Source organism: Salarias fasciatus, chromosome 8, assembly GCF_902148845.1.
Source record: "Salarias fasciatus chromosome 8, fSalaFa1.1, whole genome shotgun sequence".
Classification (NCBI taxonomy): Eukaryota; Metazoa; Chordata; class Actinopteri; order Blenniiformes; family Blenniidae; genus Salarias; species Salarias fasciatus.
This window is the reverse complement of record NC_043752.1, coordinates 20,856,368-20,884,156: the sequence shown is the minus strand read 5'-3', so window position 1 is coordinate 20,884,156 and position 27,789 is coordinate 20,856,368. Positions and strand designations below refer to the sequence as shown.

At 49.2% G+C, this 27,789-nt stretch overlaps 1 protein-coding gene across 1 annotated transcript in view; it reads left to right on the top strand.

The window, feature by feature from the left end:
- rbfox3a (RNA binding fox-1 homolog 3a) overlaps positions 1–27,789 on the top strand; it is a 62,108-nt gene that overhangs the window by 34,024 nt on the left and 295 nt on the right. The window contains exons 5-12 of the mRNA XM_030097602.1: positions 600–653; positions 2,400–2,492; positions 3,995–4,055; positions 8,655–8,708; positions 10,497–10,629; positions 12,698–12,737; positions 12,903–12,967; positions 24,358–24,436. Coding sequence (XP_029953462.1) covers positions 600–653; positions 2,400–2,492; positions 3,995–4,055; positions 8,655–8,708; positions 10,497–10,629; positions 12,698–12,737; positions 12,903–12,967; positions 24,358–24,436 — 579 coding nt within the window. The remainder of the gene's footprint in view (positions 1–599; positions 654–2,399; positions 2,493–3,994; positions 4,056–8,654; positions 8,709–10,496; positions 10,630–12,697; positions 12,738–12,902; positions 12,968–24,357; positions 24,437–27,789) is intronic.

The window sequence follows — 27,789 nt, the reverse complement described above, 5'->3', positions numbered from 1 at the left end:
GGGCTGTGCTCCAGTGGCCTCATTCAACGAGCCTTTCCATTTTATTCTGTTCCTTCAAGAAGCTCATGGAGGGAAAACCGAGTGTTCCTGACAGACGTCTGCTTAAAAAACCAAGACGTGACAGAGCAGTCGTCACTGTGTGGAAATATTCAGCCAGGCAAACATAAAGAATCAGTTCCTGAGTCGGCCGCATGCGACCAGTGACACATGAGACGGATCCGACAGCGTCCAGAGGAGCAGCTGTGGTCATCTCAGAGACACCATCACTCCTCAGCACAGATTAACCTTCAGGAGCTTCATTTTCACTCATCCATCTCCATTCTCCATCTGCTTCCACTGAGAACAGTCACTGAAACACACACACACACACACACACACACACACACACACACAGTACATGGAGGCTTTGTTAATGTCATTATGTGTTGCAGGGGTTAGCTAATGAAAACTCTGAGTGTGACCTTTCAGTAATGACTGGAGCTGTTCTCTGGATTATTTTTACTAACATGACTTTGTTTTAGAGCTGGACCGTCTCTCACTGTCCCTCTCTGTCCCTCTCTCTCCTCCCTCCTCCTACCCTTCATCTGCCTGGTCCTCAGCAATTCGGCAAGATTCTCGATGTGGAGATCATCTTTAACGAGCGCGGCTCTAAGGTAGGAGGACCTCGCCGTGTCCGGCATGCTCTCAGGAGTCCTCTGTGTCTTCTTCATGCAGTCCGTCTGTCCTTCACGGCTTGTCTTTAGCGTCCCAGTTAGCAGATCCAGGTCTCCTCTCCTCTCTCAGCGTTCTCAGGTTTTATCTGAGGAGTCTCATGTGTAACGGGTTGAATATGTGTTTGAAGCATCACATCTGCTCTAAGGAAAACGAACAGACTGTGTGTTTTTCGGTGGTTGCTTGACGTCTGGTTTTCAGTCCAGAATCAGTACAGTAGGTGTGAGAACGTCAGTGATGCTGCAGCTAAACACTGATTCTCCAGGAGATCTGTGAGAGTTAAAAAGCAGCCGGAGACATCTGCTTTGTCTCAAGAGGACAAAAGGTCTTCGAGCTCAGAGATTTCTTCCTCTAATGAGCCGTTTCCGCTGTGGAACGTCCCCGTGTTGATGTTAGGATGGCAGTGTCTGCTCCATGACGAGCAGCCCCGTGCTGAACTGCTCATGTTGGGCTGACCAGTTGCTCTTCTGGTGTGTCTGAAAGCAGCTCGTGTTTCCACGGATCTGGTCTGAATCCTGGCCTCTCTGTGATAAAGTCAGCCATCAAGCTGCAGACACGAGGTCTTCTCTGCAGCATCACTGAATGTTTCCACCAGTCGAGAAACCATGCAAATTCTACAGACCCACAATGACACAAGCCCTGAAAATACCTTTAAATAGACGATTTTGTCCAATTAAATACTGAACATGATGTCCATGATGGTGGAGTTTTGCTCCAAAACACCACAGAAGTGAAACTCTCGGTTTGCTCATGTGCCTCTCTTCTCCGGCGCGCCTCTGTGCTGCCTGATATATTATTTATGTGCAGCGGAAGGCAGTGAATCTTGTACGGGCATATGAAATCACCGGGCCAAGTGTCACTGGCACATATTATGTGGTAAAGCAATTACCGAGCGAGGGCCGGCTCCAGATCCCAGCCGAAGGGCCGGCCGCCGCCTGCCAGCATTATCAAACACACCGCCTCCACAGCATAACGCAGCCACGGCGCTCTGAGGACAGGCTGCCCTGCGCACGGCGTCCAGCCACAGCGCCGTCACATGGCTCCACGCCCACAGCTACACCCACTCTTCACAGGGCTGGAGAGGTGGAGGACAGCCAGACAGCTTCAGCCGGTCTTCAGCCGGAACAGATGTTGGGAAGACGGTTAGGTTCTGAGTTCTTCCTTTGATTTTATGTTCAATCTTCAGACACACAGCCACACCCAAGGAGCTGCAGTTTACATTTCAGACCACTAGTTGGAGCTGCTTTTATCAGGGAAGAGCAGGATGAGGAGCTGCCAGCTTCATGGTGGAGGTCCACTCAGTGAAGGACTGTTCTCCACCGTCAGAGGGCGGTGTAGCAGATGGTTCAGAGCTACAGCTGAAAACAGGGTGGAGGACGCTCTGCTCACACACACACACACACACACACACACACACACACACACACACCCGTACGTGCGCGGTGCGGGCACAGGGTTGAAGCGGCGCTCCGTCTGTCTCAGCCTGCCGTGCTGTGCAGCTCTGGTCCCTGTGTTTGTCTAACTGGCTTCTGCTTCCAGCTGTAGACCCGGTCCTGACCTGCAGCGCTCTCATCTGTCCTTTGTGTCTTTCTCTTATCTCCTCTTTTCCCTGTTTGTGTCATCATCTCATCTCTGGACTTCCTCCCCTTTATTGCTTGATTCTCGACCCCCTGTCCCGGCCGCTGCAGGGCTTTGGGTTTGTAACATTTGAAACGTGTGCAGATGCTGACCGTGCACGGGAGAAACTAAATGGTACAATCGTAGAGGGACGCAAAATAGAGGTGCCTTCCTTTTCCTGTCTCTTCTTACCTCCTGTCCCCCTCTTCTTCTCTTCTCGCCCTCCTGCCCAGACACTTTCCCTCCTTTCTCTGAATGCCTGACGTTTCCCCTTGCCCTCCTCCTCCCTCCACCTCCTCCTCCTCCTTCCCACCTGCCTGCTGCACCTTGAACGCTGCATGCTGAATCCTGATCCGTAAGTGTGTGTGAGACAGAGAGGCCTCCTCAGGCGTGGCAGTTGCAGAGTTTCTGATCCAGAACAAGGTCTTTCCTGTCATTTATGGATTTTGTGGTGTGCTTTTCGATGCATGAGATCACTGTGGTTTCTACTTTGAACTCAGAAATCTGTCATCTGCACCTTCAAACGTTTATCTTTTTGTAGTTTTGATCCATTTCCATGTTACCTTCCTCTCGCTGACTCTTATTGTTTTACTCTTGTTAGCTTCAGTTTTCACTCTGAGAGGTGTTTTCCTTTTGATCCAGATCAGTGGAGCCTCCTCGTTTCCCTCTGACAGTTTGTTTATTTGCCTTATCAGAGAATAGGAGTGTGAAAACCAGAGAAAAACTATAAATAATATCTTTTTCAATCAGAAATGAGCACTTCCACACATCCGTCCCGCATGCCGAGCACACACACCTGACCTGCACCTGAGAGGCCTGCATGAGCCTCACCTGGTCCCTGCCGTCTCTTCCCTCGGTCCATCCAGCGACTGTCCCCGCTGGGACACGGCGACAAAACTCCAGACTGCAGCAGAAGCAGAGCAGCTCAGAAGCGTTCAGAGGAGGAGGATCACATGGACAGCAGGACTGGTTCTGGCTCTGCTGATACAGATCCAGATCCAGTTCCTGGTGTTGAACCAGCCATCTTCCTCCTCCTCTTCGTATTTTATCAGAACGTCATTTCCAGCCAGTCCTCCTTTTCTCGTTATTAACGAATCTCCAAACCGAGGGCATCGCTCGTCCTGTCCTCCACCTGCTGCTGACGTAGCTCACAGCCACTGACTGTAATAGATTACACTGCAGTAACGGAGGACATCCTGTACTCCATGCCAGGCCTAGTCCCTCTCCCAGTCCCAGTCCCAGTCCCAGTCCCAGTCTCGGTCCCAGTCCCAATCCCAGTCCCAGTCTCGGTCCCAGTCCCAGTCCCTGCTGCTGTCTCTAGCAGTACGTCCCTAACTGTGCATTTCTACTACACCCTCACAGCTTGCAGGACATGATTTAATATGTAATCAGATTACACCACCAGCTACAGTTAGCTTCTCATCTCCACAAAAACTGTCACGCTGCAGCGACTCTCCCAGACCTCATTCCTCTTTCATTCCTTCTCTGACTCTTTCTGTTTTCGACCTTTGATTCGCGGCATGTTCCCCCGACCTGAGCTGAAGATTACCTGCATCGCATGAGAAAACTTAAGAGGTTAAAGTGCATTCGTGGTATGCTCATTGTAATGGTCTGTGCAGTGGTCCTGTGGACTCTCCTCCTCACCGGCCTGTTTGTTTGCTGGCAGGTCAACAACGCCACGGCCAGAGTAATGACCAACAAGAAGATGGCGAACCCGTACACAAACAGTGAGCCTGTCTGCTTCCTCTTAACAACCCGCTGCATCACAACACATACCGGGTCATTTCAGTAGAAGAAACCATGATGCAGGTTATGAAAAGGTCTTGAAATCAGGCCTCAGTGTTCCTGCATTTCCAGGTGAAGCATTGAAGCCCAGGTGTTAAACTCTCAGTAGGACACAGCCCAGGTTAAAAAAAAAAAAAAAAAAATTGTAGAGATTAAAATAGTGTTTTTGAGAAGATTTACTGACAAAACAAGGAAATTCGGCACCAAAACAACAGCATTTATAATTGAAGTGAGATTATCATCTGAGAATATGACGTCGGTTCAGACAACAGTCAGTCTTTGCAGTCTGTTATTCAGTGAATTCCAGGATTTACAATATCATTAATACCTGAAGTCATAGACATTTACAGTTATGAGCACCACTGGGTGCACCAGCGCCATTTCCTCCTTTAAATTACCGAGAGAAAGACAACAATCAAAAGCTCTGGATAAACTGTGGAAAACTTCTTAAAACATGTTTTCAAATCCAGAGCTTGATTTATTCGGCTGCCAGGTCCTGATTTGTGCCTGAAACCCATTTTGACGACCAAACATCACTTTAAAAGCCACTGGTCAGGCGTCCTCTGGCTCCCGGTATGGCGCCAGTACAGCGCCAAAGAGAAACACCATCGTCTCTTTCTGCACTCTTAGGTTTTTGTTTTGTTCTTTTGCACATCACATCTGGGACACAAAGACATGGATCACACCTTCTAATGCATGTTGGACTCATGAAGCAGAATTTACATTTTTTTATGCTGAAAGTTTCTCGTTGCTCCTAAAATGTCTGAATTAAACGAAAAAAAAAATTAAACATGATAGAAAAAAAGGAAACATTTGGGCCACTGGCATGCCCAATTATAGCCAGAAACACAAACGACAGGATCTTGTATTGGACTTGGAACCACACTGGAAGCCAGTGGAGAGCCTGAAGGACCGGAGTCATGTGTGAGTGTTTTGAGGAGGTGGAGATGAGACGAGCTGCTGCGTTCTGAACCAACTGAAGTTTATGGAGGAGTGAGTGATTAAGTCCAGCGTAAAGGGCATTACAACAGTCAAGCCTTGAGCTGATGAAAGCATGAGCAGCCTCCTCTAAATCTGCCCGGACAGGAATGGCTTAACTCTGCTCAGAAGCCTCAGTTGGAAAAAGCCCGCCCTCACAACAGAACTGATCTGCTTTTCACAGTGAAGTCCATTGTCAAAAATCACACCCAGATTCCTAACAGGAGAAGCAAATTGTGGAGTGGATGAACCAAAATCTGGGGAACGGCGGGTTGGGACAGGACTGAAGAGGATGTATTCAGTCTTTTCCTCGTTCAAATGAAGGAAGTTCTGGGACAACCACTGTTTGATGGTGTGGAGACAGTTATTGAGAGGGTGTAGCGCAGAGCGATCGTTATGGATAACTGGAAGATAAATCTGGAGATCGTCCGCATAAAAATGAAATTGGATGTTGTGACTGGAGATGAGCTGACCAAGCGGCAGCATATATAATGAAAACAGAATGGGACCAAGAATAGAGCCTTGAGGCACTCCAGACGAGAGAGGAGCAACAGAAGACGCAAACTCATTTATATGTACTGCAAATGGTCTGTTTGAGAGATAAGAGGAAAACCAGTTGAGAACCGCACCCTGCAAGCCTACAGTGTGCTGAAGTTGGGAAATGAGGATGGTACGATCCACGGTATCAAAGGCAGCAGTTAGATCTAATAACACCAAGACAACAGAACTTCTCTTGTCCTTTGAACTGAATGCCTGTACCTCAACAATGAGTTCCACACATACCGACAGAGTCATACCGGCTCGAATGTTCCCCGGGTTAACTTAGATGATGTAAACGAAGCACTGCTAGAGTCCCTACCCAGAACATCACCCTGACCAACCAGCTGATCAGCCCGGCATCAGTCGTCCAACTATAAGAAGGAACAACAAGCAACAGCAAGCAATACAAGAAATACTGTCCACAGCCGAGGCACTGGAGACTGCTAAGCAAAGACTGACAGCCTGAGCTACCCACCTGAAGAGATACACCAGAGAAGCAGAGACCAGGAGAATAAACAGGGTGTTCTCCAACAATCCAGCTAAGGTCTGTTCTCAGTGGCAGGGCAGTAAGACCACAGCAGACCCACCCAGGCTGAGACTGAGCAATACTGGAAGAGTATCTGGGAGAAAGAGGTGTCACACAACACCAATGCCCAATGGCTGGCAGGCCTGCAGGCAGAGCACAGCAACCTCCCAGAACAAGAACCAGCAGTCATCACAACAGCAGACATCTAGAAAAGAGTGGCAGAAATGAAGAACTGGACAGCTCCAGGTCCGGACAGGATCCACACCTGCTGGCTGAAGAAGCTAACTGCTCTCCATGAACACCTGGCAGCCCAAATGACCCAGCTGCTAAGAGGACGGAACCATCCACAGTGGTTGACCCAAGGTCCAACAGTCCTCATCATGAAGCAGAAACACCAGCCTGAGCTCTGCCTGGACTGATTATAGAAAGCCTCTGACTCGATGCTGCACATGGATCCTGGAATGCCTGAAACTGTACAACATCAACAGAGAACTGAGAACCTTCCTGGGAAACTCAATGAGGCCATGAAGACAACTCTGGAAGCTAACTGGAGGCCAGTGGCAGAGGTGAGAATCACATGATGTAGCATATACCCAGGAGACGCTCTGTCCCCCCTGCTGTGGAACAATCATCAGTCACCTCCTCTACATGGACGACATCAATCTGTATACCAAGAGTGAGCGGGACATGCACTCCCTGATCCACCTCACCAGGACATCCAGCAGGGACATGGACTCCCTGATCCACCTCACCAGGACATCCAGCAGGGACATGGGGACGTCTCTGGGACCAGATCAGTGTGAGTGGATGGTACCAAGGAGAGGGAAGACGGTCACTACTGAAGTGGTTGAATGACCTGAAGGCAACATCAGAGATGTGGAAGAAGCTACAGATACCTGGGATACCACAGGATGAAGCGGCCCGGAGGTCAGGAGGTCAGAGGTCAGCCACAGCCAGATCCCTCCAGAGGGTGAGACAGGTCCTGAACAGTCAGCTGAGTGGCAGGAATCAAATCCAGGACATTAACTTGTCTGCCCTAACAGTAATCAGATTACCCAGCTGGTATAATATCCTGGACACTGTAAGAGATGAGAGCTACTGACATCAAGACCAGGAACCTCCTCACAATGCAGGAGGGTTCCACCCCAAGTCCAGGTCCTGAGGCTGGAGGCCGAGGACTGGGGAGGGTCAAAGGTCAAACCATCCAGGAGGAAACATCCTCCCTCCAAGAACACATCCAGAAAATGACCCAATGAGAACCTGCTCAGTGAATGCCTCAGACAGTGGAACCCCGAGAGAACCAGGAGCCAGAGGAGGATCATGGATGTAGCAACCCCAGTGACAGAACATCAGGAAGAAGAAACAGGAAATGCTGAAGAAATGCCAAGGGCTGAAAGAGCAGCTGGAGAGGATGAAGGCCTGTGAAGGCAGCAGTGGGGCCAGAGCTAGAACAGCTAAGATCCTGCAGAACCCTCCAGCTCCCAGGACTCTGGTAGATCCTGCAGAACCCTCCAGCTCCAGGACTCTGGTAGATCCTGCAGAACCCTCCAGCTCCCAGGACTCTGGTAGATCCTGCAGAACCCTCCAGCTCCCAGGACTCTGGTAGATCCTGCAGAACCCTCCAGCTCCCAGGACTCTGGTAGATCCTGCAGAACCCTCCAGCTCCAGGACTCTGGTGGATCCTGCAGAACCCTCCAGCTCCCAGGACTCTGGTAGATCCTGCAGAACCCTCCAGCTCCCAGGACTCTGGTAGATCCTGCAGAACCCTCCAGCTCCCAGGACTCTGGTAGATCCTGCAGAACCCTCCAGCTCCAGGACTCTGGTAGATCCTGCAGAACCCTCCAGCTCCAGGACTCTGGTGGATCCTGCAGAACCCTCCAGCTCCCAGGACTCTGGTAGATCCTGCAGAACCCTCTCGCTCCCAGGACTCTGGTAGATCCTGCAGAACCCTCCAGCTCCAGGACTCTGGTGGATCCTGCAGAACCCTCCAGCTCCCAGGACTCTGGTAGATCCTGCAGAACCGTCCAGCTCCAGGACTCTGGTAGATCCTGCAGAACCCTCCAGCTCCCAGGACTCTGGTAGATCCTGCAGAACCCTCCAGCTCCCAGGACTCTGGTAGATCCTGCAGAACCCTCCAGCTCCAGGACTCTGGTAGATCCTGCAGAACCCTCCAGCTCCAGGACTCTGGTGGATCCTGCAGAACCCTCCAGCTCCCAGGACTCTGGTAGATCCTGCAGAACCGTCCAGCTCCAGGACTCTGGTAGAGGACCCCAGCTGGAAAGCGAGACCGTCCATATAATATATCCAGTATCTGACCAAATCAAACTCCTGTAAATCTCTCCTTCAGCTTCTAATTATATTAGAAGAGTAATCATTGTGATCATTGTTGGTGCTGTTACCAGCTCTTGCCAACACAGTGTGTGTGTGTGTGTGTGTGTGTGTGTGTGTGTGTGTGTGTGTGTGTGTGTGTGTGTGTGTGTGTGTGTGTGTTCTGCAGGCTGGAAGCTGAACCCTGTGGTTGGAGCTGTGTACGGTCCTGAGTTTTATGCAGGTAATAAATCACTCTCACATCACGTGTGTGTGTGTGTGTGTGTGTGTGTGTGTGTGTGTGTGTGTGTGTGTGTGCGTGCGTGCGTGCGTGCGTGCGTGCGCGTGCGTGTGTGTGTGTGACTCTCAGCAGCCTGAAGTGAAGTGGTGATTCTCAGCTTCTTTTCTGGTGTGTGATGGAGGCTGAGCTGTTCATGTTTTCACATCACACTGCGTCTCACTCTGTCATTGTGAGGACAGTCATGTGAGTCTGAACCTCGTGAGCTCCGTACATCCACACACCGTGCCCCAGCTCTCCATCTTCCCCTCGTTCTCCTCTGTCTCTGGCCTCATCCGTCTCTCCATGTATTCACCCTCTCACCTGTCCAAACTGCGTCCAGTCTCTGGACGTCCTGTAAATCGAATCTTCATTCACAAAATGTACTTAATGCCTATTTTTAAAAACCCCATCATACACAGATAAACTGACTGGACTGAAGACGCTGGTGTCCTTTCAAACTCCCAGAAAGCTTTGCATGTGGCTGATTTTCTCACAGGACTCGGGCCGAGCTGATGGAGGTTGAACAGTGTTTTTGCAGTTTTAACAGATATGAGCACATCCACTTGTTTCCTCCAACGGTTCATCACCACAACCTTGTAAAATATGCTTCAATAAAAAAGTTCGACTTCCCCAAAAAGTGCTTGGGATTCAGATTTCTGCTGGAATAATTATTACTCTGTTTAATCTAGTTTGCAGCAGGGTAGAACATGATATAAAGAGGGATGTAAAAGCAATGAATCAGTGTTCATCAGGGGTTTTTTCCCTCCCAGCAGCCAGAAGCCGATCCAGGCTCCATAAATCTCCGCCGCATGACACCGTGCTTCATCTCCATCGCCGGCTGACTGCACGCTTTAAGCTGCACAAATCCTCTTCAGGAGGAAGACGGATGAGCCCCGCGCTCACACACACCCTCTTTAAAGCTTCACATGCACTACAACAGGGCAACCACACACACACACACACACACACACACACACCATCTGACATTCAGGCACCATCAATCTGAAATGCTAACAAATGACTGGAAACCTGCATTTAAAGGTTGAGAGCAGCTAAATACCAACAAATTCACATTCCAGCCCTGACAAGAGAAACCACGGAACACGCAAACATGCTCCACAGAATGTTTGTTCTTGTTGTTTCTCATCTACTCATTTGACTGAAGCAAAAAGAAATCAACTCTCAAATATTGTGGTTGTGTGGACGAAACTCTCCCGCTTCCTAGGATAGTTTTTTTTTTTTTCAATTTTATTTCTGTCGTCTTAAATACAAAAAAGTCATCTCACTTCAATGGAAGAAAATAATTTTCACCATGAGCAGTTGAGGAGACAGACGAAAGGAAAAACTGTAGAAACCTGTAGATCCAGACTCAGAGACTTTCTGCAGAACCAGACTCCACAACAGCTGACATTTCTAACAGGTGATATTTTTACCAAAGTGTCAAATAAGAATAATCATTATGTTCAAATTTTGAGTTTTTTTTAATTTGTGTAAAGAAAGAGTCAGATTGTAAAAGCTGTCAAATCCCTGGAACCACTTTATCAAACCTTAGTTGTGTTTTTAGACCATATTTTTCAGATACACAGGATGGTGTTCGGAGGGTTTTTCTGCAGCACATCAAACATTTTACCCTGTCTCTTTGTATTTCTGTGTGTGTGTGTGTGTGTGTGTGTGTGTGTGTGTGTGTGTGTGTGTGTGTGTGTGTGTGTGTGTGTGTGTGTGTGTGTGTGTGTGTGTGTGTGTGTGTGTTAGTCGCAGGCTTTCCGTACCCCAGTACTGGAGCTGCAGTGGCCTTCAGAGGAGCTCATTTGAGAGGGAGGGGACGCACTGTCTACAACACGTTCCGCGCTGCACCTCCTCCTCCACCCATTCCTGCATACGGAGCGTAAGTCTCTCTCACACACACACACACACACACACACACACACACACACACACACACACAGTAATGAATCAGGAGCAGAAAACAAAGGCCTGTCTTCTGATAGAGCGTAAAATGACTGTTTTGTTGCGGCCGGCCCAGACGCCCTCCTCTCCTCTGAAAGCGTCCGGCTGCTCTGAGCTGCCCTGCAGCCTCCAGCTCGCCGGCTGACAGGCAGCAGCAGGCGGCGCGTGGAGCGCCACATGGACAGGGAGGCAGTGTGTGTCAGCGGGGAGCAGAGAGAAGAATAACGGCTGGCCAAATACTCATGTTATAGTACTGTCGAGGTTTTTTGAGTATTTCAGAACTTATTTTATTGGATCATTGTAATTGTCAGAAATGAAGTCCGCTTCTTCATAACTGCAAGAATCCTGGTCTCTGTAGAGTTTACAGGATTGGAAGATTGTTGTGGTGGTCAAACAAAAAGACAATGTCCCAGGTTAAATTCTCAGTGGAACTGGAATTTTCCTTATATACATAAAGGAGTTTACTCCAGCTCCTTAATCCAAACACTATCCTCATCCAACCACTCACCTGTGGCTTCCAGGTCTATCATTATATTCAGGTCAAATGGATTTGAACTCACTCCTGTCAGATACTTATCCTTTGTTTAGATGGATGTAAGAATGGATGGATGGATGGAGAGATGGCTGGATGATGGATGGATGGATGGATGATGGCTGTTGGATGGATGGATGATGGATGTATGGATGGATTGATGGATGGATGGATGAGAGATGGCTGGATGATGGATAGATGGATGGATGTTGGATGGATGGATGGATGGATGGATGAATGGATGATGGATAGATGGATGGATGTTGGATGGATGGATGATGGATGGATGTTGGATGGATGGATGATGAATGGATGATGGATGGATGTTGGATGGTGGATGGATGGATGGATGTTGGATGGATGGATAGATGTTGGATGAATGCATGGATGGATGGATGGATGATGAATGGATGGATGGATGTTGGATGATGGATGGATTGATGTTGGATTGAGGGATGGATGGATGGATGGATGGATGGATGGATGTTGGATGGATGGATGATAGATGGATGGATGGATGTTGGATGATGGATGGATGGATGATGAATGGATGATGGATGGATGTTGGATGATGCATGGATGGATGTTGGATGGATGCATGGATGGATGGATGGATGATGGATGGATGGATGTTGGATGATGGATGGATGGATGGATGGATGGATGGATGGATGATGGATGTTGGATGATGGATGGATGGATGGATGATGTTGGATGGATGGATGGATGGATGGATGTTGGATGGATGGATGGATGTTGGATGATGGATGGATGGATGGATGGATGTTGGATGATGGATGGATGGATGGATGTTGGATGATGATGGATGGATGATGTTGGATGGATGGATGGATGGATGTTGGATGATGGATGGATGGATGGATGGATGGATGGATGGATGGATGTTGGATGATGGATGGATGGATGGATGGATGGATGTTGGATGATGCATGGATGGATGATGGATGTTGGATGGATGGATGGATGATGGATTTTGGATGGATGATGGATGGATGGATGTTGGATGGATGGATGGATGGATGGATGTTTGATGATGGATGGATGGATGGATGGATGTTGGATGATGGATGTTGGATGGATGCAGGAGCCTGAGGTCAGGTTTAGGACACAGGACAATGTTAGTCTTAGAATAAGGATTAAGACTGATGTCAAGCTTCAAGCTTTAGGTCGAACCTGTAAAAATGAGCAGAGTTCTGTTGGAGGTGTAGAGGTGGGTGAAGACATTACAGTATTCATTTTGTAAGGCTCTTTGTTCTCACCACTTGCTATTCCCTCCATGATAACACACCTTGACACAAAACAAAGAATTGCAAAATGACGTAAAACACAGTGTCCATCCCAGCCACGCTGTCTTCGACTGGTCACATTTTTTGTGCTTTTGAGGCAAGAACTTCACAGCACATGTTTGAATTCTGTGAAACAGGCCTTCACGTTTCCTCCTCTCTGTTAACAGTGTGGTCTACCAAGATGGCTTTTATGGGGCAGAAATATATGTAAGTACTCCCAATACTTCTGTGTTCAGTTCTTTATTGTTTTATCAATAATGCGGAATGTTTTTATTGGGTAATTTGAGGTGTTATTAACTCGTTTAGCTTCAGGAGGCCGTTTGGTGACTGTGGAGTGATTTTGGGTGAATTAATGGTGCGGTCTCTCCTCAGGGAGGATATGCAGCCTACAGATATGCCCAGCCGGCCGGTACCGCTGCAGCAGCTTACAGTGACAGGTACGTGGGATCAGTGCCTCAAAGTGTCTGACGTTGTTGTGTTGTAAAACACAAAGAATTCATTTACATTTACATTATCTTCTTACTAACAAATAACAGTGAATTCTAATATCAAACACATGATAAGCAGTCAGAAATATATGAATACTCTTAAGAAAAAGTCTCTGAATGAATTAAGAAAGAGGGAAAACTGTTTCTGCTTAAGAAGACACGTCTTCCGTCCTAATGGGCCAGCAGCGCGGTACCGCTGCCTTTCCTGAGCCATGTCACAGTGCTATAAAGCAGAAGATCACCAGCACTGGCATCACCTTCCCTGAGGAACTCCTGCAGCACGTGATGCTGCAGGAGGAGGATGGCCTGAGAAAATAGATCATCCTCATCACTGTGTTCACGGCCTCAGCAGGCTCATCTGACAGGGAGACGCAGAGGACAGACTGATGGATGATGCAGTGGGAAGTGATCTTCCAGTCTTTCTACAGCTCCTTCTCTCACCCTGTCAGGGCAGGTCTCCGCTTGTGCTTAGTGAAACCACTTTTCATCCCTTCTTCTCTTTGTCAGCATCTCCTTCATGTCTTCTCGTCGTGTCTGAAGGGCAGTGACACCTACCAGGTGTTCCCTCAGTGCTTCCTGCTCTGTGTTGAAACCCTTCCTCTCCACTAACAGCTGAGCGTCCACAGCACCTTTAGCAAGGCTTCTTCTAGCTGGGCTGGCATGTTCAGAGTCAATACTTCACTTTTCTTTGAGGCAGATGATGCTGACAGGGGGTTTTGGTTGATTTGATCAGAAAGCTCTTGGTTTTTTTCCCTCTAGCAGTGTTTCAGCGTTTTGACATCCCCTCTATCAGAGTGGTCTCTGAGGGAACTGTGGCTGAGGATGATGGTGGACTGGTCACACCAGACTGATGCTACTTATTTTTCTGTGTTCTCACTTCTGAGTTCAGTGTATATCTGTTCAAGTCCGTTATGATTTAGCTCATAGTGCTATTTAGCCATCGCGTAACACGTAGTGTAACGGCGAAGGGTATTGTTCTTGCTCAGTTTCTTCTGATTATTCTTTGTCCCACGAGAAGGTATTTTGACCCCCTGTGGGGTTTTTTGGTATCTACACAACCGGCCCGGCGAAAAATTTGATAAAATGTATACCTCCACAGTGACACATCAACACTGGCTCAACAGCGCCACCTACAGTCAGACCCCTATGGCCCACAGAGTGGCCATAGTTTCACGTAGGAACACGAAATTCACAGCAGTGACAGAGCATGAGGGGACAAACAGAAAACTCTCCTGGCCAAAATCTGTGGGACCAACAGAAAGGCGGCCATCTTGGATACAAAATTTGCCGCCATTTCGCTTTTCATTTTTCAAATGAACTGAACTCTTACTTCCTTTCTTCCAAATGAGCCCAAACTCAGCAAGCTGCATCTGGACACATTGACTTTCAATAATCAGCCAGCTTTTTTTGATACGTCACTCGCTCTCCTCTCAGCACGCCGTCGAAACACGCCTTCATTTCCTGTTATTTGGACAGCCCCTCACGAGCTCAGGCATTGTCCCAGAACACTCAGATTACAGTCAGTTCTGTGTCATAACGGTCCGCATGTAATGCATTATAAAGTTTAGTACAACTCAACTCTATAGCGCCCCCTACCATAGACCTAAAACATTAACATTCTTCCACAGTTACCAAACTGTGCAGTAAAATGCTATGCCTGAAGACAAGCAAAAAATTATATTACCATTTTGATGCATTTATAACCGTTGGCCAGCAGGGGGCGCCAAGACCCCCCCGAAAAATACATAAACATTTCTTACAAGCACATACTTTGTCCAACTGTCTTGAAATTTCGATCAATTATACACAACATGATGCTGATTATATTGATGTATGAATGACTGTGATAGATGCTACAGCGCCACCTATGGGAGTGTGCAAAGATTACAATGCAATTTGAAAAATTATTTTTACCAGTCTATTTCATTAATATCACATCAATTGGGGCTCCACTTTTTATGTGTGTGTGTGTGGGGGGGGGGGGTGTTCTCCCTTAGCCTTTGTCACTCCTGTGACAACCGCAAGGCAGTGGTGCTATTTTACCCATAGCTTGGGGGGTTGCAACATGCAGACAGGGGGAGACAGGAATCGAACCAACAACCTCCCGATTGTAAGACGACTGCGCCCCCAACACCCCCGACAGCATACCACGAGGTATACGTTCAAATGTCTTCTCCAAATCTAAAAAACCGTGAAAGCGGGGCCTCACGATCCTTCTGACTTTTTGGGTTTTAAGCAGGAGGTGTCAGAAAAGTTCCCACAGGGAGAACTGGCTTGTGGCGGCCCAGCGTTCATAGCGACGTCGCTTTTTGATCCTTCGATGTCGGCTCTTCCTATCATTGTGAAGCAGAATTCACCAAGCGTTGGATTGTTCAACCACTAATAGGGAACGTGAGCTGGGACAGGCTACAGGCGATCCACCGAAACCCAGACCGGCCTCCCGCCCATGTCCAACACAAACGTCTTGGGCTCTGCCTCCAGAACGCGGAACGGGCCATCATAAGGAGGCCGTAGCGGGGCCCGGTGGGCGTCATGGCGAACAAACATGTACCTAGCCGCTATCAAAGTCCTTGGAACATAGGAGCGGCAGTGGTGAGCAGGAACCGGGGCCAAACTCCGACCCAGCTCCACGCAACCGGGCCACTTGGGGGCCGCCAACAACCAGGGCGCTGAAGGATCCGGGAGGAATTCACCGGGGACCCGCAGTGGCTGACCCTGGACCAGCTCAGCAGACGATGCCTGCAGATCCTCCTTCGGGGCTGAACGCAGGCCCAGCATGACCCACGGCAAGCGGTCCACCCAGTTGCAGTCCGTGAAGGGCATGGAGGGCAGCCTTTATAGAGCGGTGGAAGCGCTCACACAGCCCATTAACCTGAGGGTTGAATGCCGTGGTGCGGTGGAGCTTCACCCCGAGGCTCCTCGCCACCGCCGTCCAGAGCTCGGAGGTGAACTGGGGGCCTCTGTCAGATGCAACATCCAGCGGCGTACCGAGATGGGCCACCCAGGTGGAAATGAAGGCCCGTGCCACCTCCACCGCCGTCGTGGAAGCCAGCGGAACCACCTCCGGCCCCCTGGTGGTCCGGTCCACCATAGTCAGGAGGTGAGTAAAACCGTGAAGGGGGTCAGTTGACCCACCAAGTCCAGGTGGACGTAGTCGAACGTCCTCTCCGGCACAGAGAATGGCTTCAGTGGGGTCCTGGTGTGGCGGTGAACCTTGGACCGCTGACATGCCACGCAAGAAGCTGCCCAGCTTCTGACATCCTTCCTGAGGCCTGGCCAGACAAACTTCGTCCCCACCAGCTTCACTGACGCCCTCACTCCCAGATGTGACAGTGCGTGGATGGCATCAAACACCTGCCGACGCCAGCCGGCAGGTACCATAGGGCGGGGCTGACCTGTGGAGACATCGCAGAGGAGCGAAACGTTGCAGCCCTGAAACGTCACGTCCTGCAACTGCAACCCTGGAGCGGCCGTCCTATACGCTTGGACCTTTGCATCAGTCTGCTGGTCGGCGACCATCACAGCATAATCCACCCCCAGCTGTACAGAGTTCACATGCACCCAAGGAGAGACAGTCAGCGACAGCGTTGCTTTACCAGCAACATGCCGGATGTCCGTGGTGAACTCCGAGATGGCCGAGAGGTGGCGCTGCTGCCTGGCTCCATGGCTCTGTGGTCTTGGCCATGGCAAAAGTGCGGGGTTTGCGGTCCACAAAAGCGGTGAACCGCCATCCCTCCAGCAGGAACCGAAAATGGCGTGTGGCGAGGAAAAGAGCCAACAGCTCCCAGTCAAAAGCGCTATATTTCCTCTCACTGTCTCGCAGCTGCTTGCTGAAAAACACTAGAGGCTGCCAGGCACCATCCACCCACTGCTCACAAACCGCCCCCACTGCATAATCTGAGGCGTCAGTGGTGAGCGCGACCGATGTTTTCAGAGAGGGATGCGCCAGCATGGCGGCGTTGGAGAGCGCGGCCTTGACCCTCTCAAATGCCAGGATTCTCTCGGGTGTCCAGTCCACATCGTCATTGGCTTTTGCGCCCCTCAGAGCCTCATACAGGGGGCGCATCAGGTGAGCCATGTGTACGATAAAGCGGTTGTAGAAGTTCACCATGCCAAGGCACTCCTGTAGGGACTTGATGGTGCGAGGACACGGAAAAACGGCGATCGCCTCCACTTCAGTGGGTAATGGAACCACCCCACGCAAGGAGACATGATGACCCAGGAACTCGACCTCTGAGAGTCCGAACCAGCATTTGGCCGGATTAATGATTAGTCCATGCTCCGTAATCTCCCGAAGAGCTGTCGCAAGTGTAACAGGTGCTCCTCGGCCGAGGCGCTAGTCACCAGGATGTCATCCAGGTCCACAAACAGGAACGGCAACCCCCGTAACACAGAGCCCATCAGCCGCTGGATAGTCTGCGCCACACCCTCAAGTACAAATGGCATCCGCAGGAACTCAAACAGCCCAAACGGAGTGATCACCACAGTCTTTGGTACGTCCAGGGGGCGGACCGGGACCTGGTGGTAGCCTTTCACCAAATCCACCTTGGAAAAGATAACTTTCCCTGCCAGATGGACTGAGAAATCCTGGATGTGTGGAATAGGGTACCGATCATGCTTGGTGATGTTATTCAGTCGCCGAAAATCACCACACGGCCTCCAGCTGCCATCCGATTTTGGGGCCATGTGTAGGGGTGAGGCCCACAGGCCGCACAATTCCCAGACGCTCCATAGTGGTGAACTCCTCCCTGGTAATCCCCAGTTTAGCCGCATCCAGCCGGCGAGGGCGCGCATAAACTGGCGGCCCAGCCGTGGGGATGTAATGTTCCACGCCGTGTTTGACGAGGGAGGCCGAGAAGGTGGGGACCGTGAGATCTGGGAACTCGGCCAGGAGCTGCTGGTATACATCCCCGATGGGCAGACGATTAGTCAAAGACAGCAATCCACCCCTCCCCAAAGTGCATGAATAGGAGGAGAAGGAGAGCGCGTCCACCAAGCGGCGGTTTGTAATGTCCACTAATAATCCATGTGCACATAGGAAATCGGCCCCAAGAATCGGAACAGCTACATCAGCCATCACAAAGTCCCAGCCGAACTACCGACCGTCAAAACACACAGTCACATACCTGGTGCTGAATGTGCGGATAGCAGTCCCGTTCACGGCATCCAGCTGCGGACCGTGTTCACCGCTGGCTCTATCAGTGCTGGAAGCCGGGAGAATGCTCCGCTGTGCACCCGTGTCCACCAGAAAACGCCTCCCGGACACAGTGTCTTTAATAAACAGCAGTTTGTTGGTATCCTCAGCGCTCACAGCTGCCACCGAGCGCTAAGGCAGCCATTTCCCTGCACCGGGAATGCGCACGGTGGCGTGCAGCGCTTCGCCTGGGACCCGAAACGGAGGTGAAATAAACATAGCGCGCCGTCGTCCTTACGCCGCTTCCTGGCTGCAGCGACTGCAGCATGTATTTCCCCCTCCGGCTGGCGTCGCAGCTCTGGCGGGCAGATAGCATGGACTCCGAGTGGTCGTGACGCGAGCCAGATCCCGTCGGCCTCCTCCGCAAGACCCCGGTAGTCCGTAGTCCGCACCAGCGACGAGGTAGCCAAGGCCGTGCGGACCGGAGTCGGCAGCTGGCGCATGAACAGCTGTGTGAAGAGGAAGGCATCCCCCGGATCCCAGCAGCGCCAGCTTCATTTTAATTTGAAAATTGACCGTATGCTGTCGTATTTTCCGTTCCCGACCTCCTGTGAGGTGCGATCTGCTCTGTCCAGCTTTACAGCTGGCGGTGCACGGCGCGAGGCTCACGGAGAAAATAGAGAGGAGCAGAGCGGCCGCGGTCCACGGCGCGAGCCGTTACGCACGAAGCGGTCCCCTGCGTCTCCTGCATGAACCATCAGATAGGTTAACAGGGCGCCGATCTGACAGTCGGTGCGCGGCGCTTCCCACTTCCGCGTTGGAAGGGACACGTCCTGTGTGAACCAGGTGTTTGTCCCCCCTGTCGGCGGGCCTGCCTAACCATGTGAAAGACTCCCTATCTCTCAATGATAAAGAATCCTTTAAAAAATTCCTGGATCCAAACAGTGATACGGATCATCACCAAAATTTAGGGCGAATCCCAATTCTCTGCTTAATCCTCAATCTTACTCCTCATTCCTCAAAATGCGCGCTCCCGTGAAGTTAAGTGGTGTCCCATTCCTAAACAAGTTGAGGAAAGGAGCGAGACTAAGGGACGTTATCTCCCTTAATTTTGAGATTCTACCAGACCTACCTTGGAGTTAAGGAGAACCCAGAATGCTTGTTAAATAGTTCGTTTTGCTGTTATTTTATTAATAAAAAATGGTGTATATTACTTTGGGAGTAGTTGTATTAACTTTCTATCACAGATAATAAAGGCTATTAGAAAGAAATCAAGAAAATTCATTAGAATGCATTTATTAACAAGGTCACACATGCAAAATGTTAACCATTTCTAATGCAGGGCGCATTACTTACAGTTATAAAGGGCGTTGTTATGGATCATTGACCAAAATTATCACTGCTGCCACCCCCACCACCCCCCACCACCATCGCGCTAAATTCTGCAGCGCCTTGACAACGGAGAGGGGAAAAAAACAGCGCTCCACGCGTGTGCGCTCCCTCTCTCCTTCGGACGGTCCAAAGAAGCGTCGCGCGAACCACTAGCACCCTCCCGACGGTCCAAAAACTCCCCGCCGCGCGCGCTCCCCCCTGGCTAAACTTTTTTGCTGCAGGAAACACTGCACTTCTGGCTTTCTTCTACCCTCTTGCGCAGTGCTGCCCCCTGTGGTCCAAGGACGTAACTGTCTTTAAGGGTTGTCCCATTTCCAAGTGACATTACATTCCTTAACACTTGTTTTTAGGAGGCACTTAATTTGAGATTGAGGATCAAGGTTGAGGAGTGAGGATTAAGCAGAGAATTGGGATTGGGCCTTGATCAATTCTAAGTTAGCCCAAGACCCATCTTTCAAAAAAGTTTCATTGCAATCCGTCAAATACTTTTTCTGGGATCTTGCTAACAAACCAACCAACAAACCAACCAACCAACCAACCAACCAACAAACCAACCAACAAACCAACCAACCAACCAACCAACAAACCAACCAACCAACCAACCAACAAACCAACAAACCAACAAACCAACCAACAAACCAACCAACCAACCAACCAACAAACCAACAAACCGACATGATTACATAACCTCCTGGCGGAGGTAACAATAAAAATAATTAATGCTGCGCGCTGTGCTTCACTCCCTGCTATTGCTGTCGATGTCTCGCGCTCGCTAAATGGACATTAACACCACACACTGCGGCCTCCAAAACATTACCACCGACTTTATTTGCTGTCAGTCAATCATGCACAAAATCACATGAATTTATGGAGTCATAATCTATCATGTCTGTCTGTGTGCTCCTGTAGGTGGCGCTGTAGCATCTATCACAGTCATTCATACATCAATATAATCAGCATCATGTTGTGTATAATTGATCAAAATTTCAAGACAGTCGGACAAAGTATGTGCTTGTAAAAAATGTTTATGTATTTTTCGGGGGGTCTTGGCGCCCCCTGCTGGCCAACGGTTATAAATGCATCAAAATGGTAATATGATTTTTTGCTTGTGTTCAGGCATAGCATTTTACTGCACAGTTTGGTTACTGTGGAAGAATGTTAATGTTTCAGGTCTACGGTAGGGGGCGCTATAGAGTTGAGTTGTATTAAACTTTATAATGCATTACATGAGGACCGTTATGGCACAGAACTGACTGTAATCTGAGTGTTCTGGGACAATGCCTGAGCTCGTGAGGGGCTGTCCAAATAACAGGAAATGAAGGCGTGTTTCGACAGCGTGCTGTGAGGAGAGCGAGTGACGTATCAAAAAAAGCTGGCTGATTATTGAAAGTCAGTGTGTCTAGATGCAGTGTGCTGAGTTTGGCCTCTTTGGAAGAAAGGAACTAATACCTCTCTCCCACTGCAACTAGCGAGTCGACCCGTGTCTGCGACCCGCTAACTATCGCCTATTTAGACGCCTTTCCCACCGCCAGCAGACCCGCGTCTCACCTCCTGCTGGCGAGCCGCGTCGCTGCGTTTTCCCGCACTGATGGTGTCCCACGTTGATGACATCATCAGCGCGATGGAGCAAAGCGAAAGTAAACAATGCAGCAGAAAACAGTCCCTGTCACCTGTAGACGAATCTCCTCCTCCCCACGGATCAGGGGAAGCTCTCTGGTCTCGCTATCTTGCCATTGCTGGGTCATGTTGACGAAGGAAATCTCACGCTGTGTCCAGAAACAACAACTAGCGCGCTAACGTAGCCGCGCTGCGTCAACGTCATCATGTAAGTTTCCGGATGTGTCCCTCCCACTAAAAGGTGCTACAAAGTCACCCAGCAAATTACCGGGTCGATTGCAGGGTGAACGACCCGGGTGGAAATCCCGGGTCAAACCTTTTCCCACTGCCATGACTTATCGGGTTTAAACGGGTTTTTTGGCCAGTGGGAAAGGGGTGTAAGAGTTCAGTTCATTTGAAAAATGAAAAGCGAAATGGTGGCGAATTTTGTATCCAAGATGGCCACCTTCCTGGTGGTCCCACAGATTTGAGCCAAGAGAGTTTTCGGGGCGACAGTAGCTCAGTTGGTAAAGCAGGTCGTCTTATAACTGGAAGGTTGGCGGTTCGATCCCCGCTCCCGCAGGCGTAAAACTGGCGTTGTGTCCTTGGGCAAGACACTTCACCCACCTTGCCTAGTATGAAAGTTGCGAGAGTGAATGGTTGGTGGTGGGAGGGGCCGATGGCGCAGATTGGCAGCCTTGCTTCCGTCAGTCTGCCCCAGGGCAGCTGTGGCTACAGTCGTAGCTTACCACCACCCAGTATGGTGTGAAAGGGTTGATGTGATATTGCAGTGCTTTGGGCGCTTTGGGCTCTGTCAAGCAGGGTAAAAAGCGCTATACAATTTCGTGTTCCTTCGTCAAAATATGCGCACTCTGTGGGCCATAGGGGTCTGATTGTAGGTGGCGCTGTTGAGCCAGTGTTGATCTGTCACTGTGGAGGTAAAAATTTTATCGAATTTTTCGCTGGGCCAGTCGCGTAGATACCAAAAAACGCCACATTCAGCTATGTTCAGGGGGTCAAAAATGCATTCTCGTGGGACAAAGAATAATCAGAAGAAACTGAGCAAGAACAATACCCTTCGCCGTTACACTACGTGTTACAGCGATGGCTAAGAAGGAAAAGGACAATGTAACACAGCGAAAAGAGAGAAGTTACAAATGATAGGCAGATTGAAACAGGTGGGTTTGAGTCTGGATTTGAACTGAGGGAGAGAGTCGATGTTGTGGATGTCTGGAGGAGAGAGTTCCAGAGTGGAGGAGCAGAGCGGCTGGAAGCTCTGCTCTCCATGGAGCTGAGGAGGGCGGAGGTACAGAGAGGTGAAGAGAGGAGGAAGACCTGAGGGACCGTGAGGGGGGGCAACGTGAAGGAGATCACACAGATGGGGGGCGAGGTTGTGGATGGCTTTAAATGTAAACAGAAGTATTTTGAAGATGATCCGGAATTTGACAGGGAGCCAATGGAGGACGGGGGTGATGTGGTGAGAGGAAGGGGTTTTGGTGACACCAGCTGCTGAATTCTGGACCAGCTGGAGCTGATGGAGGGATTTGTGGGGGAAACCAGAGAGGAGGGGGGTGCAGTAGTGGAGGCGGGAGGTGACGAGGCTGTGGACCAGGATGGCAGTGGTCTGAGGGGTGAGAGAGGGGCGAGAGAGGGGCGGAGGCGGTTTATATTGCGTAGGTAGAAGTAAAGGCCCGTCCATGCTTCACATGTCCGTGTGGGTGTGCGTTGGTCCGCGTGACGTAAAAATCGTCATGAATTCCTGTCCGCTAGGGTCCGCGCGGACCGATCCGCGGACGTCCGCGCAGCAGCCAGAATTTGAGACCGCGTTGCGCATTGCGCGCAGGTCGCGGAAGTGTACGCCTGCGCCAGAGCGCCATAGCAAACAAAACATGACGGTAAACGTGAAAGTAGACGGAGCTCCAGCCTGATGGCTCCACTTAAAGACACCGAAAGAGTGAAAAACTCGTGGAAAGAGAGAGAGACTGTCTGGAGGGAGGAGAAGGTCTGCAGACAGAAGTGAAAAAGTAACTAATCGCTCCGGCGCCGCCCCGCGATTCAGAAACAGAAAAAAAAGGCTAAATAAACTTTAATACTTAATGATAATGTACTGACAGTGTGTGTGCTTAATTTTCTCTAAATAATCCGTAATAAAGGAGCAGAGAAACAGTCTGTAGAGCCGGAAAAGCTTCTCGAGGCTGCGTGGATCACCGCGCCTGCATGAGACGCGCACAGCTGAGCTCAAATGTAGCATGGGAGAAAGCGCGTCCGCATCGGACGCGGACGCGGAAACGCCTACATGTGAAGCATGGACGGGCCTTAAGCAGACCGAGCGATGTTATTAATGTGGGAGTGGAAGAAAGTGAGCTGTGAGGACGACACCCAGACTCTAACCTGAGGGGAGGGGACACTGGTGAGGGAAAACCTGTTAGATTTGGAAAGTGTGGACTTGATGCCAACCGGAAGAAATTCTGTTTTATCACTGTTCAATTTCAGAAAATTTGAGGTGAACCAGGATTTGATTTCAGAGATACAGAGGGTGAGGGAGGAGGGGGAGAGTGGAGTTTGGTTTACTGGAGAGAGAGAGCTGGGTGTCATCTGCGTAGCAGTGAAAATTAATACCATGTTTACAGAAGAGAGAACATTATATCGTACAGAAGCACAGAGCTGCCACAGTGAAGAAACATCTTTCCAACAAGCTAGTTTTCTCATTAAAATTCACAGATAAACTCAGATAGGGCAGTCTATTCAAACCTAGTCCAAGAACTCACAATCCAAACTATTGTTGCAAAAACAAGACCAGATCTGGTAGTTCAGTTGTTCCAAGTAACTCTGTCACACTCATGTGTCCTCCTTGACCCCAGTCCAAGGGAAAACCAGTTCTCCTCAGGGACCAGCCCTTCAGCTACAGTACCCCCAGGTGGTCTGGACTCCAAGCCCAGGCAACTCCCTCACTTATCTCAACCACTGCTCCAAACTTTTGCAATGTGAATGAGGTTGTGTGCAGGTTGAAACTCAGCCGTGATGTGCTCCGCCCTGCTTCCACATCCTTCACTGAACGGCGTGCTGAGTGTTGCTGTTGAGTTTCATGTTGTTTTCCTACGATGCACCAGGAGCGGCTGACGGACGGAGGATGTTTTCATGCTGAAGGACCTTCAGTATCTTCATTTCTCTGCTAACGACCGTTCGTCTGCTGCACTTCTCTGTGTCTCCTCTCCAGCTATGGCAGAGTCTATGCAACAGCAGACCCCTATCACCACACGATCGGTCCTGCAGCCACCTACACTGTGGGCACAATGGTGAGTCGTCTTCCCTCCGTCCAGGGAGTCCCGCCGCTGCAGCCATGCAGATCATCCACACCAGCACCTCAGTAGTGATGGAAATACCTGACTCACATCATTTCTTCACATCTTCATTAATAAGTCATCATCAAAGAACTGGAGGAAATGTGTTTTTCCATCCATGTGTGAGTCACTGGCCTGACATCAGAGGAAACAGCGTCTCCTCCATGGTTAATGTATGTTTTTAGCTAGCTTTGCAGCTAACATCAAAGATGAAAACAAACTGCGGTGTGTAAAGGGATCTGATTAAAGTGGGTCTGGATTCTGGAGAAAGACAGGACGTGAATTAAGTTCCTGCCAGCAAAGCAGTTGCATTATGGAGCTTTTTGTTGAATCTGAATCTTCCACACAGACGAGAGGGAGCCTGTCTCCCGTCCCGTAGTGCAGCTGCTAGCTAAAAGCCTTCATTAATTACAGCAGAACCTCTTCTCTTTTTCCTGGAACTGCCTCCTCCTTTTCCTCACGCTCGCTAAATAATGTAAAATCCACCTGTAGCTGTGTACGTGGTTTCCACGTGTTCTCATGATTCTCATTTGATCTCATTAACTGATTACAGTCACCAACAGCAGAACATGTGAATATTATGGCTTCAGTAGTGTTGTGAATTCCAAAGTGATTGACAACACTTCATAGCTTCATTCAACGCTGAAAAGGAGAAAAGTTTGTTGGGAAAAGAGAAGATTTCTATATATTCTGAAGAATTTAACACTGATTGGAACTTTTTCATCTTTGATGTTGCAGGCTAGCCTTTACAGAGGAGGCTGCAGTCGCTTCTCTCCCTACTAGAAAAGAGGGACACAGCCCATTTTCTCCCCGCAAAACAGACAAAAAAGCAAGCAGTGCACTCATAAGACGGACAGACACAATCACAGAGCTTCCAGATGGCCAGTGAGACGCAGACACTGAAGAGTGACGTGTTTCTGTTGGACGGTGGGCTGTGTTGGTTCAGATGAATGAAGTGACTCAGCAGCGACAAGCCTTCAGAGGTGGCGCTACTTCACTAGACTGACCTGAAACTCTCCATCTCATACTGTTTGATATTCAACTTGCTCTATACTTCCACACCAGGAGATATCAGGAGGCGTAGGCTTCAGGAACGTTTTCAGATTTATTGATGAGGTGGAGTCAATACTAATTTAAAGAGGTCCTCTGAGGTGAGCCAGGACCTGGACCTGGGACCAAGGTGGTGAAGCTTCATGTCTGAAAGGAGGAACACTGAGTGGTGGCGACAGTGAGAGGATACAGGAGGGTTTCTATTATTTCTGGACAAAAACAAGAATTCAGCCAACATCACATGCACTCAATGAAAAGCATGTCAAAGTAAATAAATAAATAAATAAACAAATAAAATGTTCTTATTTCAGTCACATGAACTCAGGCCTCTCAGCAACATTTCACCTGAACACTCATCATGTTCAGACAAGTTTCACATTTGCAAGGCAACGTTTTGAACATGATGTCCGTTTCTATGGAAACTGGAGAAACACTGAACACCTGTAGTCTCCCTATTGGTCCAATAGTTGGTGCTCTTTGTGTTAGTAATGGAACCAGAGAACAATACACTGTAAACATTAACCATGGAGAACTCAGACATTCATCTGGACAGAACACCAGGTTGTAATGTTATCATGGTGACTGTCAGCTCTAGATCTACCAAGTCCAGGAGGATCCGGACCGGGACCGGGAGAATATGGACCCTGTGTTGTCCATTGTTAATGTTTGGAGTGGATTGTTCTCTGGTTTCATTACTGAAACAACCGACAGCACTGACTGGTGGCCCAACATGAGAACTGCACGGTTTTCAGAGTTTCTGGAGATTTCAGTGTGAACAGACGTGGTTTTCAAAACGTTGTAAACACAAAACCTTTCTGAAAGGAAAAGACCAAAATGTTGTGTTCTCAGTGGAAACAGTGTGGTGTGAACGGGGCCTGAAGCCGGTGTGTTGTAGCTCCCCCTCCTTCGCTGACCCTGGCGTCTGTACTGTAGCTGTACTTCACATCGGGGCTGCTGGATCAGACCTGAGTCCTCTCAGTGGTCCAGGAAGATAAAGGAATTCAGGATAGGGTTGAATTAGACTTCCGGTCCTGATGTGGCTCCACGTCTCTGGCCTGTTTACAGTGACACTGAATGGGCACAAAAACATCTTTTTTTCTCATATTTCACAGCAACGCAGACTGACCAGAAGTTAATTATCACCATTTTTCTGAAAACACTGGGATAGTGTGTAAAATTGAAATAGTTGTGGGAGATAAGAGAAACAATCTGATGTGAAAAACTAATTTCAGAAGTCACAGTAAGACAGCTGGAGGACGGTGAGAATTCACTAGATTTAATACAATGTGGGAAAAAACGTTTTGTTTTTTCTTAATGTATATATGCATGTAATTGAATTAGTCCAATATATAGGAAAAATATAAATGTTGACAGTGCAGTCCATGTCCTCTGAAATAGAAAAAAGACACGTAGCTTCAGTAGTGATGGGATAGCCACCGCTTAACGCATCAGTAAAAATAAATGTGCGGTATTTGTGCTTTTATGTGTTTGATTTGCTCTCGATGTTCTGGTTGTATGTTGGTGTCAGGTTGTGAAAGAAGACATTAATTGTGTTTAACATGGAGACATTTTGTAGATCAGTATTTATCTAGTGTGATATTAACGGTCAGCTTTTATATAATCACAGGTAGAAGAAGAAACTGGAGATGTTTAATGTTCTTCCTTCAAAGTGGCGGCTTCGGTCTTTTCTATATGACGGGATCCTATCAGTCAATTATCAACATAGACACATTAAATTGTTAGCCCCTCTGCTGATGGAGGACAGCGTGTCCGTCTCCATGGTAACCAGCATGTTTGACCACAGTCAGCGCTTCACACCACAGTGTTTCCAGTGAAAACACACACGTTTACACTGCAACGTTTCCTCCTGCAACTTCAGGAGTCAGGACTGCCAGTCCATGTTCTCCTGGTCCTGGTCCTGGTCCTGGTTCTGGTCCGTATTCCATACTAACAATCCAGCTCCATGGTTTTCAGGGTTTCTCCAGTTTCCATGGAAACGGACATCATTTTCAGAACGCTGCCTTGTAGACATGAAACTTTTCTGGGACAGAAACACAACACCGCTGTCTTTGACTGGAAAGGTTGAGCTCTGGAGGGGGAGAGGGGAAATGAAGAGGTTGGTGGAGAGAGGACTCAGATCCTAAACGGTCTGGAGATCCAGACACACTGAGCCATGCAGGACAGCACACCTTCCAGTCTGGAGGATCCGGTCTGGTCCAGGTCTGACCGCCTGCAGAACAGCTGTGAGGTGATCTAGG